Source organism: Brassica oleracea, chromosome C3 (genome assembly GCF_000695525.1).
Source record: "Brassica oleracea var. oleracea cultivar TO1000 chromosome C3, BOL, whole genome shotgun sequence".
Taxonomy (NCBI): domain Eukaryota; kingdom Viridiplantae; phylum Streptophyta; class Magnoliopsida; order Brassicales; family Brassicaceae; genus Brassica; species Brassica oleracea.
Genome location: NC_027750.1, coordinates 6,124,224 through 6,140,457, shown reverse-complemented (window position 1 = coordinate 6,140,457; position 16,234 = coordinate 6,124,224). Strand labels below are relative to the sequence as shown.

Here is a 16,234-nt window from a genome sequence, read left to right as displayed (position 1 = left end):
CGATCCTTCTTTCTACCAACTCATTCTTCGAGGCGCAGCTCCTATCGTTGCCATGGACAGAAAACTACCCAACACTCATTTATCATTTCCGAAACATTCATCATCTCCTTGTGTCTTTTCGTAGTGGAAATTGGATCATGTGGGTGAAGGAAGGACTGAGGTGGCTCAACTCATCGCTACTAGTGTTACTAAGGAACATCGATTCCAATCGTACGTAGCAACATGAGGTCCAAGATGGCTACAATAGATTATCCTCAAGAGTTGATCTCGATCGATCTTGTGACTTGATTCGGCCACGAAGATTTCTCAGGGACTTGTTGTACATCATCTCTGACCCGTATATCATCTCTTACTATCGTCTCTACTTACAGAGAGCTTTTAAAAAATTGAAAAGTTTTCTAAAAGAACTTTTACATATTTCCTTAAAAGAATTTATTAAAAAAAACAAAATGTATGCAAATCTATGAAGATCAATCACAATCTATGTAAACTATTTGTTAAGTTTACTTAACTTTTAAAAGTCCATCAACTTTTAAAATCACTAAATTCCATACAAATTCTTGTTTGAATAAGCTCCCCTAAGTATTTGATAGTGATCGGGAGTTTAATCTAGGGAAGATAAATGATGTAGGCAACGATATCTTTAGAACACAACCATGTAATCAGTTTCCAGTAGGTAAAAATGGACTTTATTGATGAATAAGGTCGAATACCATGAGTTGAACTAAATCGAGTGTTACAAATGAGATCGATAAAGAAATGATCTAAAATGGGAATGAAAACAAGGCCGATGTATGTGTGTAACTCTCTCTAGGGTTTTCAACGCCTCATGCTTCATGTTCGTTCCTCTCTTTATAGTGAGTCGACTTCGTCATCTTCGTAACTGCTCCGCGATCTTCGTCTCTTGTTCCGCGATCTTCGGGATCTCGAGGAATTCGACCTTGCTCCGGACGATATCCGAAGTATGGTTCGCTCGTCTCGAGCTCGCATGCTTGCTTTGGGCCTTAGTTCCTCACTGCTCATATCTTTGATCGCGGCCCATTAATGAATTGACCGAAATTGGATCCAACAGAAGCACTAAACCTAGAACACTTATTTTCAACTTTAGAGAATTTATATGTAAATCACTAAATCTTTTCAAATCTACATCCAAAATCTTACAGTAAAATTATCTACAACCACTTAAAAAAAATCTGGAATTTTAATTTTACAAAACAAAAAAAAAAACTACATCCAATCAACCCTCAGAAGAAATCACTAGATTAAATGAGAAAGATTCTTCTTTTGTTGATTCAAATCACATTTGAATTTCGAATCATCTCTTCAAAGCTAGCTAGAACTCACAAATTTAGCATGAGCTAAGCTCAAATGCTTGATGAAAACAATTACCATTCACCTACGATAAAAACGTTTTCAGTAATTAATATTTCTTTATATTATTGTTTTGCCTTGTCCATTACTATGAATCAACCAACAAATATATCATCTGTTCTAATAGTTATACCGGATACATCAACGCTTACAATACAACATTTATCACAAGTCATCCTCTGTTAAATGTAACATCGAAGTCTGACTGAGACTTTTCTTATGCAACGGCTCCAGGATCGGTTATGAGCCCCAAAAATCTTTCTTTGATGCTACCCACACAGGACTGCAAAACAAAAGACAAATGTGCGAAAATTTTGAATAAGATTTAAACCCACAAAAAAAACTAGTTATTTAAGTTGCACTGTGAGTATAGTTATGGATATGGTGCGCACGATCTCAGTGGCATCGATACTAAAGCCAAAGATCTTTAGTCTCACTTCACAGTCTTTCTGGATCCTAACCTGCAGGAAGACATTGGAATATATAAGGTTTCTTGAACTTTAGATGGAATGTATACCGGGTGAAAACAAGAAACACACTGATCCATCTGATTTTGTGTAATTAGGCATGTCACCAGTCTGATACTCCATATCATCTGGTATGCACTGTGTTGATTGAAAAAAGGAGAAGACGAGTAAATATTTATATATAGGAGAAAAGCACATAGAAACCAAAACGAAAAGAGACAGTAGCTCTAAACCATGATGTTTAGCTTACATGATTGGACACAAAAATCTTAAGAGGGCCAGCTTCGGCAAATAATCCGTGCTGTAACAACATTTGTTAGGAAACTTGCATAACTTGTGATTGCTACTAAAGACAATAACAGAGAAACTGTATATATACCTGAACGACCCGTGTGACAACAGCTTCCAAAACCTCGCCTTCGAAAGGTCTGAAAACAACGCATCGGTACTTAACAGGGAAGGTGACGAAAGGAGTCCCGTCTCGGATCAATCCTTTCCCTACGCTTTCTATTCCAGTTACCGCTAATACAAACCCATGTCGGCCACTGTCAAATCAATAGGAGGACATTGTAATTGAATGAATATGCATATCTTAAAAATTCAAAGGCCTCAAAGGAACTTTAAAGTAGTTTAAACAAAATCTTTACTGGAATTGAACAAGAGAGAGGTTCGGGTTTCGAGAAAACGAAGCCTAGCCCTAGAAAAGTGTTGGAAGGAAACCTGATAGTGCCCTCGACATCTTTTATGAGCTTAGAGACGAGGTTTTCACGAAGGTTTTGACCAAAGAATCGTGGATGTAATTGCATGTTGCGCTCCAAAACTATGTGGAAGAACATCTCTGGTCGCTTTTCTCGCTCTCCTCTCACTTCTGTCTCTGAGGCTACGTTCATGTCATATTTATAGATAGACCCAACGCACCTACCTACCAGAAGGTTGATTTTCCTCAACCGTCGGATTAACGGCCCAGATTAAAAATAATTTTTTTTTTTTTTTTTACTTTTCCATATTTTGCGTAATAAATTTTTTACTTTTTTTTAAAAAACAGCATGTTCCTCCCTTGCAAATTTCAAACTGATAAAATTATGTTACTGTAATGAATAGCAAGAAGAATTAAAAAATGTAGGTTTTTAAATTGGACTAGATCATCAGTGCGATCGTGTGGATGTTTTTAATCTATTAAACAAATTGTATACGGTTTAGTATTATAATTTTAATATTTTTGCATAACCTTTTCATTATTAATGATTATATGGTTTAATTAACATTAATATTTTTGATTGTGTTGTGTATTGTTTAGTGAAAAATACTCTCAAATCACATTAATTTTTTTTTATCACAAAATAGGTATTAAAGGTCAAAATGACTAAAATATATTTCATTTAATAGGTAAACAAAAACTATACTCACGACTCTATAGATTTATAAAATAAATAAATATTTAACCATATATTTTAGAAAAAAAAAAAATTATTTTTTTCAGAGATTTTTTTTTTTAGAAAACCATTTTTCTTTAAAAATAAAGTTTAGGAAAATCTTCTTCAATATGTACGATATCTCTCTGAATTTGAATTTAGAAAGAGATTTTAAATATATATGTGATATCTTTCCGAATTTGAGGTTATAAAAAAATTTCGTAATAAGCATAATATTTTCATAAAATTTAGAAAAACTTTATAAATATGTATTTAGGAAGATTTTCATGGATATATATTGATGAATATTTTACTGAATACGAATTATATGTATATTTAATAAATTATCCTTAAATATGTATAACTTCTTATCAAAGTTTTCGGAAAAACTTTATGAATTTGATATCTAAACTAGTTCTGCTAAATCTCTTCAATATTTAAGAAATTTGCATCTACAACCCACAGGCACAACTAAGCAAAGAGTCTGTTTCTCAGTTAGGCAGCATTCATGGAACCGATTATTCCTTTTAAGTTTTAATTGAATGAGTGTGAGAGCAAGAGTATAGACTGTATAGTATATACCCTACTGAGGAGTTGGTAAATGAAGAATAAAAATTTGCAAGACATTATTTTGTCACTGTCTAATAATGAGTCGGAGAAGAACATAAAAGGTTTAAGAAGAGAAATGGTAAGAGTTCAAATAAGATGATGATAATTTAACATATAAACTGTTTTTTTTTTGCCTCTGGACAAAGCCTCAGGGAGCTTCAAATGTCTCTCCCGCCAGGTTCTAACTGCAAAATACAAAATCAAAGAATTCTTCGGTGAGTGATTGATTGAATCTGATAATCCGAACTCAGAGCTCACAATATCATAAAGTTCAAAACTTTAACCCCTGTTCTAAAAATCGGCGCCGCCTGGACGCTACGCGTCACTCTTCCGACCCCATTTATGCCAAATCGGTTAAAAAAATCGGATATCCGATTTTCTCCGCCTAGACCGCCTAAATGACAGCCTAGCCGTTTAGGCGGCCGCCTAACCGCCTAGGCGGCCGCCTAATCTATTTTTTTAATTATTTTTTATTATTTTTAATAATATTTTTATTTATTTATTTGATCTAAAATTTTATAAATATCATTTATATTCATAATTTTGATGAAAATTACACTATATTAAGTTTATATATTCTATTTGTGTGTTTTATACAATCTTAAACATGAAAATGTATTAATGTTATACACAATTAAAGATTAACATGTTTTATAACATAGTAAACAATCTAAAAATTTCGACCCGCATAATTTTCGATTAATCCCCGATTTTCTCTTTAGGCGCTAGGCCCAACCCGACCGCCCGACTAGCGCCTAGCGCGTTCCCGAACAGGGACTTTAACAAAGAGACCAAAAGTGAAACAGAACTTGAACAAATACCTCTTTTGATCATAAGAACCGGGGCCTCCGATCCGCAGGCTTAAGAATTTGGAAAGAGCACATTAAACTCTCATCAACACTCATCATCGCACCAGCATTGTCAAACTCACCACAGTAGTTGGGAGCTGAGAATATAGTAACAAGCTGTCTATCCGCAAAAAACTCATACCCATCCTCTACAACCTAAAAACACGTTTTCATTTAAAACCTTCCACGAAGAGAAACATGAATATAGTAGTAGTAGAGCAAGACCAAACCTGGTGGGCACGACAGATGAGATCCATATCGTTCTTGATCAGAAACTCAGCAACTTTGTCAGGCCCAAACGTGTAAGAGACACCACGGTCGTTCATACCCCAACCTTTGACATCTTTGCTCGGATCAGACCAAAGCAGATCACATAGCAAACCGGTGTCCGGAACATCGGTAGGTCGCTTGATGGTCTTAATCTGTTCCACGTTGGTCAAATCGGGAGAAAGTCCACCGTGCATACATAGAATCTTATCGTCTATTACTGCGGCCACCGGGAGGCAGTTGAAAGAATCTGTAAACACTTTCCAGAGCCTCACGCTGAAGCGACGTTTGCATTCGTCGTAGAATCCGTAGATTCTGTTGATGGAAGCGCACTCGTGGTTTCCTCTTAGGAGGAAGAAGTTCTCAGGGTATTTGATTTTGTAGGCGAGGAGGAGACAGATCGTCTCCAAGCTCTGCTTCCCGCGGTCCACGTAGTCTCCTAGGAACAGATAGTTAGCTGTGGGAGGGAAGCCTCCGTACTCGAACAGCCTCAGTAGATCTGAGTACTGTCCGTGAATATCACCTGAAAGAAACCGAACAAAAAAACATTAACAAATCTGTCTGAAATTGAGATAAATCAACAATTCAGACCAAACACACAAACACCTGTCTGAAACCTAATCAAGACAGAGAAAAAAAAGAATACAAATTTGTTGGAAGCTCATCTAAGATAAAGGCTATCATGGTGGACCTCAGATTCCATGATTGATAAAAAAAAGAAGCAAAAAAAAGTGATTGATTACCGCAGATCTTGATGGGAGCTTCGAGCTCAAGGAGGTTAGGCTGCTGAAGGAAAATCTCTTTGGAGACGATGCAAAGCTGTCGGATCTCAGACTCGTTGAGCATGACCTGTTTGGTTCCAGGCTTTGGGTTTCTGTAATCCAACAGACGACGAATGATGTCGTCGAGAACGGCAGGGTCCATGCTTCCCTGCGCCATTCAAAAGACCCCCACACGATCCAAAACGACACCTAATCGTGTTCTGTCTACACAAAAGTTTCAACCTTTCGGACAATGATCGATCGCCCAGATGATCTTGTCTCGATCTTGGGACCAAAAAGTTTGCGCCTTTGTTTCCTCCAAGTTTACTTTTTTTTTCTTTTCTTATTTCCAACGAATATCTGTGTGATGGGTGAGTTTATCAAAGGTTAGTGGTTTTCACTTACTTTTCCTTTGGTTATTTATTTATTTATTTTATTTTTTACTTTTATTTCAAATTTAAAATAATAATACATTGATAATGGCTTATGTAACTCTCTCTGCATAATGTTATAATCACCTCTCTGTTCGTGTTCTTCCATTTTTGTATGGATTTGCTGGTCCCCACTATTAGCACACCACTTATGATTTTCTTTTAGTGGAAATATTATTTTCACTGCAAAGAATTATTTCTTTTCATGTTACTTTGCTTTGGTTGAGTTCTTTTGCATTTCTTCATCATTTTCTTATAATATATTTGATAAAATGAATTTATTAGTTTATTGCGTTGCTTTTTTTTTTGCCCTAAAATTTGATCATCGTGTATGCTATTAACTAAAACACACTAAACAAAATTCTAGTGATTTTTTAAAGAAATAATGTTACTATTAATTTTAAATTTAATTTAATTTAATTTATTTTAACATAAAAATATAAAAATATAAGAATCGAACGCTAGAAATACGTTAAATTTTAGATTATATTTGGTTTCTATTCAATATATGTGTTTTCCGTATTTTGTAAAGAGTTAAAATTATACTCCAAAAAATATCATGTAGATATCCATCTACATGATAGTACTAGAGCTCTGTGTATCAAAAACGTATTTCACCCCTGTAAGTTTCCTTTGGATGAATGATGAATGATCCTTTAGTGTTAAAAAAATGTGTAATCCATAAGAGGATTATTAGAAATAAAATAAATTAATGAAATGTGCATACAGGTAAACCAAACTCCACTACTTTTTCTTGTTAATTCCTTTTACTGTTTTGAAGTCATCTTGTTGATCCTTCAATAGTTACACCTATAAAACGTTGGATGGCTATATATATTATATAGGAAGTGTTATAAAAAGATATCATCATCGTTCTAACATGTCCAAAACATTCTTAGATAATTATCACACATATAAACAATGATCTACGCATGGGTGTTTGGGTCTTCGGGTCGGGTTCGGGCTGGTTTTTTTCGGGTCCTAAATATTTAGACCCAATGTGTACTTAGAAATTTTCAGTTCGGGTTCGGATCGGTTCTTCTCGGGTCCGGGTCGGTTCGGATCTATAATTAAAATATCCATAAAATAGCCGTAATTTTACGGGTCCATATCGGGTCCGAGTCGGGTTCGGGTATTTAGGATCTGAAAAGGACTTGATATACTCAATTCCATCAATTTTAGTTGAATATTTGTCATATATATCTAAAATTTTACAAAACAACTTAAATGAAACTATTAATAATTAAAATAAAACATTTTAAAACTCTAAATTTTACATTTTAAAGCTTTATATTACTGTAAAAATGTTAAAAGATAATAACAAATGTTGTTAACAAAATATATTTTAACTAAATCATAAAATAATATATATATAAAATAGAACACAAAAAAATCATAGTTTTAGATATACATGTTTTTAAGTCGGGTACTAATCGGTTCTTATCGGGTCGGGTCTATTCGGATCGGTTCTTATCGGGTCAGATCTATTCGGATCAGTTCTTTTCGGGTTCGGGTCTATTCGGATCGGTTCCTTTCGGTTCCAGTTTTTTCGGATAAAAGAAATTTAGACCCAAAAGGTACTTGTAAATTTTCGGTCAGGTTCCAGGTCGGGTATTTTTTGGTCGGTTCCGGTTCGGGTCTTCGGGTCCAGGTTAAAATGCCCAGGCCTGCTGAATGATCTATAGTTGGAATACTACTCATGAAAAATAAATAAGAGAAGTATACTAACAAGCTTTTGTTATTTTTTTTTTGTTTAGTTTTTTTTTTAACACAAACCCACCAAAGATGGTAAGACAAGAGTAGTTGAAGAGAAGTATTCTACATGCTCTTGCATTGTTACATTTCATCAGCCAAAAAAATTTGAAAACAAAAGAGAGAGAGAAGTAGAAAGTTTTCAAGAGGCAATTAAGTAGAGCAGCAACCTCTTTTAGTAGCTCCAGATGTGTCATCAACGTTTATCGTTGTTCGTTGCTCTGGAATCGAAGAGTTAGCAGCTGATGCTTCTTGAGCTGCCAAAGCTTTCTTGCTGATGATGTGGTAAATCTCTGTTAACACGGTCTGAAATGCTTTTTTAACATTTGTACCTTCAAGAGCAGACGTCTCCAAGAAAGATAGACATTCTGCCTCTGCTAGATTCTGGCCGTCTTCCTCAGCGACCGATCTCAGGTGGTTTAGATCGGATTTGTTCCCAGTCATCATCATCACAATGTTGGAATCCGCATGGTCTCTTAGTTGGCGTAGCCACAATGTTGGAATCCGCATGGTCTCTTAGTTGGCGTAGCCACCTTAAGGCATTGTCAAAAGTCTGTCTTTTGGTGATATCATAGACAAGAAATGCGCTTGTGATGGCTCTGTACCCCTCTTGCCCTGCAGTGTCTCATATCTGAGCCTTTACAGTCTTTCCTTCAACCTGAATAACCAGAGGAGAGTCATAAGAAACGCACACTAGTTAACAACTGGTTAGGTCTAGTTTTCAGGCTTTCATAAACAAGATTTGCAGATTGTATGACCCTCTTACATGCTTTAACAATTAACAAGCGAGAAAACTTGAGGATTTGTATGTAATATAACTATGTAATATGTATCATAACTCTTTCTCAAGAAATTAATATTTGATGAGTTGACTTTTTAAGGGATAAAGGGTTGACTTTGATGATCACTAAAAAACACTATTGGGGACAAGTAGTGGGAAATTTTAATTGTATATTGGTTCTTTCCACCATTCATTCATAGTCATAGACACAATAAATTAAGCAAAAGCATTGCTCATGACTCATGGCCAACACATTTAAGATTCTCACTTGATATAAAACTATCTCAGATAAATTTTAAACTACTCAAATCTTAAGAAACCTCAGAACTTTCATTAATTAAATCTTATATGTTGCTCACGTCATGCAAATTCAAAAGAGCAAAAAAAAGTAGTAAAATTAGAACTCAGCCGCATCAAATGAACTTATAACACTTGAATTTCTTTCTTTTTTGACTGAACCTTTTCAAACACCTGAATTTATACACCCTAATGATGAGATCATGAAGTGGATAGCAAACCAAATGGCAAAGATGAAGAGGAAGCAAATACTTCACGGTTTAGGGCTGATTTAGTTTTAAAAAACAGAGACAGAGAAGACTAAAAATCACCACAAATTGCAAATCCTAACATATAAACCGCATAAAGATCACGTGAAAAAAATGAAAAAGAGCTTGAATGGACACATGGAAAGATCACAGACACACCCAGAAGCGAGAAATATGATTTTGGTTCGAATTGTCTCTTATACTGAAACCATCACTTCTCATTGAGTTGATTCTCCCACCACAAAAGGGAAGAAACTTGGAATCACCTGAAGAGTTCTTGTGGCGAATTCAACACCAATAGTGGACTTAGACTCCAAGAAAAAATTCATTTCTGGTGTAGATTACAGACACCGGAATCAATCACCTATCAACACGATCTTGAACAAATTAAATAATCGTAATCCTGTTCTACTCTATGCGCCATTTCTCCTCTTCGGTCTCACAAAAGAAACAACCTTCACTTAAACAACCACTGAATGAACCAACGATAATAGAAAGACAACGGATCCATCGAAGTGATCATACCCTTTTTATTTAACTGAATCGTGAAAAAAGAGTTTTCACCCTCTTTGGATCGGCTTAGGGATGAAACTTCCCTTGAAGGAAACACTCTTCCGATCATAAAAAATTTCAACTACTGTAACTGAGGAAATTTTGAGGAAAACTGGCATAATTGTTCTTAGGGTTCGTATTATAACTCTTTCTTTCTTACAATATACGACAAAACGAACGACAACGTATTAAAGAAAATGACAAGAGGGCTGACAAAAGTAAGAGGAATGTTTCAGGGGTATCGTAGGAATTATATTTGTTGTAGAAGCAAAGAAAAAGGCCGAATAGTATTTTTATTGGGCCTATACACATCAAAATGGGCCTGGTAGTTAGGGGATATCTCTACGAGTTAACTCACGCGCGGCAGAGAACAGAGGAAGCCAAAGGCGACGAGAGAGACGACGACGAAGATGAGAGAGACGGTGAAGTTGATAAGCATGGAGGGTTTCGAATTCATCATCGACAGGGAAGCCGCCATGGTTTCTCAGACTATCCGGAGCATGCTCACTTCTCCAGGTTCCTCCTCTCCTCTGTTTTTCTTGTTGAGTTAGTGATCGCAATCCCGCTTTCTGTTCTTCTGATCTAACTTGATTTTGATAGTTTCTGTCAAATCTTGGTTATGAATCTGAATCGAATTGAGCGAAATCTTGCTCAATTCGAAATTCAAATTGTGTAATTGAGCAAACCTAAAGTCATAGCCTTTTATCGTTTTCTCATGAGAAACTAAGAGTTGTTTAGATATAGAGGTGCGATTCCCTTTGTTTGGGGCATTGAAAAGTATTGATCTTGCGATAGTGCGTCCAGTGTTGGAAAGAGATTGCAAGAAGCTCTGTTCTAGATGCAGAGTTTATGGAGATCTGATCTGAGGAATACACTCTGTTTTCTTATTGGTTGTGTGCAGGTGGCTTCTCGGAATCGAAAGATGGTGTCGTGACTTTCCCTGATATTAGCACCACGATTCTAGAGAAGATCTGCCAGTACTTTTATTGGTCTCTACAATACTCCAGGTCCCTTATCTTCCTCTCTTTCTCACCTTTTCTTGATCTCTAGAACATGGCATTGTAGCCTCTCGTAGACTGACCACACTGTGAAGAACTTGATCACGATTTGTAGCTATTTAAGTTGAACCTAGTGGATGTTCCGTAAGAATAACCCATCTCGTGGAGAAATAGTTTCATTACAAACTCTTTACATCTGTTGCATATCAATTTAGTTGGCAGTAAAGTTTTCATCTTTAGGAATGGTTGTGATTGCAGTGTTAGGGGAAAGTATTGTTTGTCTGAGCTGACTTTGATTTTACAGAGGCAAAGAGACGGAGTTCCACATTGAACCTGAACTGACTTTGGAGCTAATGATGGCTGCTAATTATCTTCACACTTGAAGACTTAAAAAAATAACGCTGCTGGATCTTATTGGACTTAGTATAGCTTCGTTTCAGGTCTGTAACACTGGTGTGGGGGTTAAAACTTAAAGTTTGACCAAAAAAAAATATGCATTGGGTTCTTGCAGAATTATTGAATAGCTCCAAGGGAACTCGTCTACTTTGTTTACTAGTTCATGACCATTTAATATAATCAAAGTTCTTGTGGCATTATTCGTTGCTTATGTTCAAACCGCTTACAATGCTTTATAATAAGCAACAAACATATGTCCTAAGGTGTCCCGAATAGGTTTGCTATTACTTACCAAACATACCAATTTATAGGAAGATTACAGAACACAAATCGTGACACACAAAAGGAATGTGCTGTTTTAGCAATGAAAATAAAGCTCACACCAGTTGGCTCGTTGTCTTGTGCAAACAAACAAACAAGGGTCGAAATGTATTTTTTCCCTTGCTTATGGTGTCACGTGTAAAAAGCTATGCAGTTATCTGCCTGAATCAGAACCCTTGCAGCACTATCATGTTACATTCTCAAAACCAAGGTTGTCTAGGCACATTTTCCAAGATGATGATGTTGGTTATACACCTCCAAAGTGTTCCAGAACTCGTGGATTCATTTTGGCTCCAAACTATCGTGGCTCTAAACTGTCGGACCACTCCCTTTTCAAACTTTACTACGCATAGCATGCCACAAACAGAGTCCCAAGTGTCACTTGTTTTTTTTTATTTAAGATTTTTATTGGAACTCGCAACCTGTTAAAGATCACAAAACTAGATTTTAATTTCACTATTTTCTTGACTTTGTCCATATACGATATTTACTATATAAACTCCTCTGATACCCAAAGAAATAATAAACCAACGTTAACCAGTTCTAAAGATGGTCAAAAGAGGAGCTTTCTCTTGCTTCCTCTCATATCTCCTTCTCTTGTTGTTCTCATCTTCAATCCTAGCAATCACACATGATCATCTAGATAAACAGGTACAAATGATCAAAATCTCTTGTGTTAGCTAAATATGTGCATTCCTTATAGATGATGATTATGTTGATAAATGATGATTATCGTTACATTAAGGAGTATATCGTCTACATGGGTTCACTTCCTTCTCGAGCAGACTACACACCAATGTCCCATCACATGAGTATTCTTCAAGAGGTCGTGGGGGAGAGGTGTGATTTGATTTATTCATTCTCTAACCATTATATTTAAATTATGAGGATTCTAACAATGGCATATGTAATTACTCTAGTTTGATGGATGGACGTTTGTTGAGAAATTACAAGAGGAGTTTTAACGGGTTTGCGGCCCATCTCACTGAGTCAGAACGAGAACAAGTAGCCGGTGAGTGTTCTTCAAGACCTGAATAATTAAGCATACAGTCAAATGATTTCGTTCTTCAGTTACCCTATTGTCATAACGAGTAGTCTTCATTTTTATATTTGATTTTGTTTACATTAGTGTGGATCTTTTTAGATGATTTATACCATTCACCATCTGAAGCCAATATATATGTGAAAACTGACACTTTATATTTAAAAATATACATTTCTTTTGAGTTTCTTTTTCCACAAGTAAATTTGATAACAATCAAGACTAAAACCCTTTGTGCTATTTTTAGGTATGGAGGGAGTTGTGTCTGTGTTTCCAAACAAGAAATTAAAACTCCAAACGACGGCGTCTTGGGACTTTATGGGGCTAAAGGAGGGAAAAGGGACCAAGCGGAATCCATCTGTGGAGAGTGATACAATTATTGGAGTTTTAGACGGTGGAATATGGCCGGAATCAGAAAGCTTTTCTGACAAAGGCTTTGGTCCTCCTCCAAAGAAATGGAAGGGAGTTTGTGCCGGTGGCGAGAACTTCACCTGCAACAAGTAAATATATTTTTTCTCTCTTTAATATTTATAGTTTTATACTATATGTTGGAAGTTGATCAAAACTCCGCCTTGTTTGCACACATGTTTTATACATGATGGCTTGTGCAATATATATTTCCTGTGAGCTCACAATTTAAAACATTTTTAGCATATTAAACGTAAGTATCAAATTCAAACGATATGAAAACATATATTTTCATGGTTTAATGTGTATAGTCCAAACGTAAATGCCAATATTTCAGAAATATATATATTATTAAAAAAATTACAAGCAAAGTAAATGTAAAAATTACGTTACGTGAGTCAGAAGCTTTGACTCGAGGGGTTGAATATAAAGTCTTGCTTTTTTTAGCAAGCTGATTGGAGCAAGGCACTACTCACCAGGAGACGCTAGGAACTCAAGTGGCCACGGTACACACACCGCATCAATCGCGGCTGGAAACGCAGTCCCGAACGCCAGCTTCTTCGGGCTCGGCTATGGAACCATGAGAGGTGCCGTTCCAGCGTCTAGAATCGCCGCTTACAGAGTCTGCGCCGGAGAATGTAGAGACGATATACTACTCTCTGCGTTCGATGACGCTATCGCAGACGGTGTTGACATCATCACCATATCTGTAGGTAGTATCAATGTGTACCCGTTGGAAGAAGACCCTATCGCAATAGGAGCATTTCACGCTATGTCCAAAGGGATACTCACTGTGAACGCGGCTGGGAACACTGGTCCGAATATAGCCTCTGTCACGAGCTTAGCACCGTGGATGTTAACCGTTGCTGCTAGCACAACGAACCGTGTGTTTGTCACCAAAGTGGTTCTCGGCGATGGCGAAACACTTGTCGTACGTATCAAGTAACACATTTAGTATCTTCTTGTCCTTTAAAGTACCAATGTCTCTTCTTTTATGTTGTCATAATAGGGAAGATCAGTGAATGTTTTTGATCTTAAAGGAAAGAAGTTCCCACTGGTGTACGGAAAATCAGCTGCTTCCTCTGCCTCTAATGCCACATGCGCCGAGTAACTTCCTCCGCAAGGAAATTCATTTGTATATAGAGTATGACCTAGAAATAATTTTAAATTTGTGATTGGTGATGATGAGGTTTGCTTCTTCTTCTTTCAGGGATTGCATGCCAGATTGTCTTGACGCATCCCTGGTGAAGGGAAAGATCTTGGTGTGCAATATATCTTTTCCCTATGTAGCCTATACAAAAGGAGCTGTTGCAGCTATTGTTAAAGATGGTTCAGACTGGGCTCAAATGGAGGGTCTACCTGTATCTGGCTTAGAAGAAGATGATTTTGAATCTTTCCTCTCTTACATTAACTCCTCAAAGTAATTAAACAATCATCTTCTCTCTGTTATATACACGCTTGTAGTATTTATGCTTCTCCTTTATTCTCTTTTTATTTTGTCTGATTTTTTAGCTCTCCAGAAGCTGCTGTTCTTAAAAGTGAGACAATCTTTAATCAGACAGCTCCCAAAGTTCTTTCCTTCTCTTCTCGCGGTCCAAACATCATCGTTCCTGATATTCTCAAGGTATGTATAATATATAGTTACTAGTTCTGCTAGGTTAATGTTTTTATGATATAAGACAGTGGTTGATTAAAATGCAGCCGGATATAACAGCACCGGGACTGGAGATTGTGGCTGCAAATTCACTAAAGGCGTTACCGTTTTATGACGACACCACACATGTGAAATACTCTGTTGAATCAGGAACTTCAATGTCTTGTCCACACGTTGCAGGAGTAGCCGCCTACGTCAAGACGTTTCATCCTGAATGGTCTCCTTCCATGATAAAATCTGCCATTATGACAACAGGTGAATGAAAACTATATACTATTAAGTAATTAAGCACCCATTAAACTTTTGTTCTTATCTCTGCTCTTCTTTGGTTATTCAATCTCGCAGCTTGGTCGATGAACGCTTCACAAACTGATTATGCATCAACCGAGTTTGCTTATGGATCTGGCCATGTAGATCCAATAGCTGCTACTAATCCAGGACTCGTCTATGATATAACCAAAGCAGACTACATGGCCTTCCTATGTGGCATGAACTACAATGCGACTACCGTGAAACTCATCTCCGGGGAAGCCGTCACTTGCACTGAAAAGATCTTACCTAGAGATCTCAACTATCCATCAATGTCGGCTAAATTGTCGGGATCTAATGTGTCCTTCACCGTCACTTTCAACAGAACCGTTATTAACGTCGGTGGCCCCAACTCTACATACAAATCAAAAGTTATTTTAACTCACGGATCCAAGCTAAACGTCATGGTCTCGCCTCGTGTTCTATATATGAAGTCTATGAACGAAAAACTGTCTTTCACTGTGACTGTTTCTGGCCGCGGTCTTGGCCCAAAGATGCCTTCCTCTGCAAGTCTAATCTGGTCTGATGGTACTCATCATGTAAGAAGCCCCATTGTTATTTATGCTGGTATCTTCCGATCATTATCACCTTAATTAATTAGTCTTCATCGTCACCATGGCCATCGGCCATCATAAATCATTGGAGTGTTGTTTTTATGATTTATGACATTCTACGTTTTGGTTATATCATTGCTCTATGATTTCTTGACATCCTATGTGTATTGTTGATGTTTTAGGAGTCAGGACATCGAATGAGATAATTCAACTTTTGTGTTACTCATAGGACATGTTCGTCTTATTTTGAATATTTTCCTTTCAATGTTGGATTCGTCAAGTAGATATTAAAAGCCGTCGATCTATCATAAATCCCCTGTATATTATTTGTGAAGTATTACAATTTTTTTTTGTAGCCACGTGTCATCACTAGGATGATTCTTAGAATTATTAGAGAAATATGTTGGTCCATCTAATTATATTATAAGTTTTTTGTTAAACTAACCATAAATTCATTATTAATGTCATTTATTATTTCCTTAAATAAAGATTACGGAATTGCCTAATGTGGTTAAAGTATATATGATAATTAATGATTTTGAAAAATAAAGATCTGATAAAAAAATAATGTATCTTCTATCAAATTTATTTAATTTTAAACTATTAAAATAATTTAAAAAAATCACAATAACCATATTATAAAAATTTAGATTTTTCTGTATATGTTATATTTTGAATTTTAAAAAACGACTATAAATTACTAAAACTGTTAAAAGTCTCACATTCAAATTTTGCGATCCATGGTTTAAAATTTTT

General features: G+C 36.2%; 4 protein-coding genes and 1 pseudogene across 6 annotated transcripts; 2 read left to right on the top strand and 3 right to left on the bottom strand.

Moving 5' to 3' along the window:
• Window positions 1-1,492: 1,492 nt before the first annotated feature.
• LOC106333708 (DNA-directed RNA polymerase II subunit RPB7-like) lies at window positions 1,493-2,686 on the bottom strand. 2 transcript variants are annotated; one of them, XM_013772128.1, is made up of 6 exons: window positions 2,559-2,686; window positions 2,218-2,383; window positions 2,089-2,139; window positions 1,911-1,976; window positions 1,764-1,832; window positions 1,493-1,654 (listed from the first exon to the last, which is right to left on the bottom strand). In XM_013772128.1, exons 1-6 carry the CDS (start codon window positions 2,672-2,674, stop codon window positions 1,589-1,591), a joined length of 534 nt encoding a protein of 177 aa, XP_013627582.1. In that variant the 5' UTR covers window positions 2,675-2,686; the 3' UTR covers window positions 1,493-1,588. The 2 variants fall into 2 exon arrangements, with proteins under 2 accessions (XP_013627582.1, XP_013627583.1); XM_013772129.1 differs by lacking the exon at window positions 1,764-1,832 and having other exon boundaries at window positions 1,889-1,976.
• Window positions 2,687-3,859: 1,173 nt separating this feature from the next.
• Window positions 3,860-6,108, bottom strand: LOC106328368 (serine/threonine-protein phosphatase PP1 isozyme 2). Its single transcript, XM_013766799.1, has 4 exons — window positions 5,718-6,108; window positions 4,938-5,497; window positions 4,681-4,863; window positions 3,860-4,044 (listed from the first exon to the last, which is right to left on the bottom strand). Exons 1-3 carry the CDS (start codon window positions 5,911-5,913, stop codon window positions 4,690-4,692), a joined length of 930 nt encoding a protein of 309 aa, XP_013622253.1. The 5' UTR covers window positions 5,914-6,108; the 3' UTR covers window positions 3,860-4,044; window positions 4,681-4,689.
• A 1,963-nt stretch (window positions 6,109-8,071) lies between these two features.
• Window positions 8,072-9,668, bottom strand: LOC106328369 (annotated as a pseudogene).
• Window positions 9,669-10,130: 462 nt separating this feature from the next.
• Window positions 10,131-11,399, top strand: LOC106332462 (transcription elongation factor B polypeptide 1-like). Its single transcript, XM_013770920.1, has 3 exons — window positions 10,131-10,312; window positions 10,698-10,803; window positions 11,099-11,399. Exons 1-3 carry the CDS (start codon window positions 10,207-10,209, stop codon window positions 11,175-11,177), a joined length of 291 nt encoding a protein of 96 aa, XP_013626374.1. The 5' UTR covers window positions 10,131-10,206; the 3' UTR covers window positions 11,178-11,399.
• A 628-nt stretch (window positions 11,400-12,027) lies between these two features.
• Window positions 12,028-15,668, top strand: LOC106332728 (cucumisin-like). 2 transcript variants are annotated; one of them, XM_013771216.1, is made up of 10 exons: window positions 12,028-12,162; window positions 12,257-12,351; window positions 12,432-12,523; window positions 12,801-13,053; window positions 13,409-13,892; window positions 13,971-14,068; window positions 14,172-14,381; window positions 14,474-14,585; window positions 14,663-14,870; window positions 14,961-15,668. In XM_013771216.1, the coding sequence occupies exons 1-10, from the start codon at window positions 12,061-12,063 to the stop codon at window positions 15,515-15,517; spliced, it is 2,211 nt and encodes a 736-aa protein (XP_013626670.1). In that variant the 5' UTR covers window positions 12,028-12,060; the 3' UTR covers window positions 15,518-15,668. The 2 variants fall into 2 exon arrangements, with proteins under 2 accessions (XP_013626670.1, XP_013626671.1); XM_013771217.1 differs by lacking the exons at window positions 12,028-12,162; window positions 12,257-12,351; window positions 12,432-12,523; window positions 12,801-13,053 and having other exon boundaries at window positions 13,759-13,892; window positions 14,002-14,068.
• Window positions 15,669-16,234: the final 566 nt, after the last annotated feature.

Bases quoted from the DNA above. Each gene is read 5' to 3' on its own strand.
- LOC106333708 (XM_013772128.1), bottom strand. From the start codon at position 2,674: ATGTTCTTCCACATAGTTTTGGAGCGCAACATGCAATTACATCCACGA. The intron at 2,140-2,217 runs GTATATATACAG...ATGTTGTTACAG, and splicing joins TTGTCACACGGGTCGTTCAG to CACGGATTATTTGCCGAAGC. The intron at 1,655-1,763 runs GTGCGCACCATA...TTTGTTTTGCAG, and splicing joins GTATCGATGCCACTGAGATC to TCCTGTGTGGGTAGCATCAA.
- LOC106328368 (XM_013766799.1), bottom strand. From the start codon at position 5,913: ATGGCGCAGGGAAGCATGGACCCTGCCGTTCTCGACGACATCATTCGT. The intron at 5,498-5,717 runs GTAATCAATCAC...GGTTTCTTTCAG, and splicing joins AGCTCCCATCAAGATCTGCG to GTGATATTCACGGACAGTAC. The intron at 4,864-4,937 runs GTTTGGTCTTGC...ACGTGTTTTTAG, and splicing joins TCATCTGTCGTGCCCACCAG to GTTGTAGAGGATGGGTATGA.
- LOC106332462 (XM_013770920.1), top strand. From the start codon at position 10,207: ATGAGAGAGACGGTGAAGTTGATAAGCATGGAGGGTTTCGAATTCATC. The intron at 10,313-10,697 runs GTTCCTCCTCTC...GGTTGTGTGCAG, and splicing joins GAGCATGCTCACTTCTCCAG to GTGGCTTCTCGGAATCGAAA. The intron at 10,804-11,098 runs GTCCCTTATCTT...TTGATTTTACAG, and splicing joins TGGTCTCTACAATACTCCAG to AGGCAAAGAGACGGAGTTCC.
- LOC106332728 (XM_013771216.1), top strand. From the start codon at position 12,061: ATGGTCAAAAGAGGAGCTTTCTCTTGCTTCCTCTCATATCTCCTTCTC. The intron at 12,352-12,431 runs GTGTGATTTGAT...TAATTACTCTAG, and splicing joins CAAGAGGTCGTGGGGGAGAG to TTTGATGGATGGACGTTTGT. The intron at 14,586-14,662 runs GTATGTATAATA...ATTAAAATGCAG, and splicing joins TCGTTCCTGATATTCTCAAG to CCGGATATAACAGCACCGGG.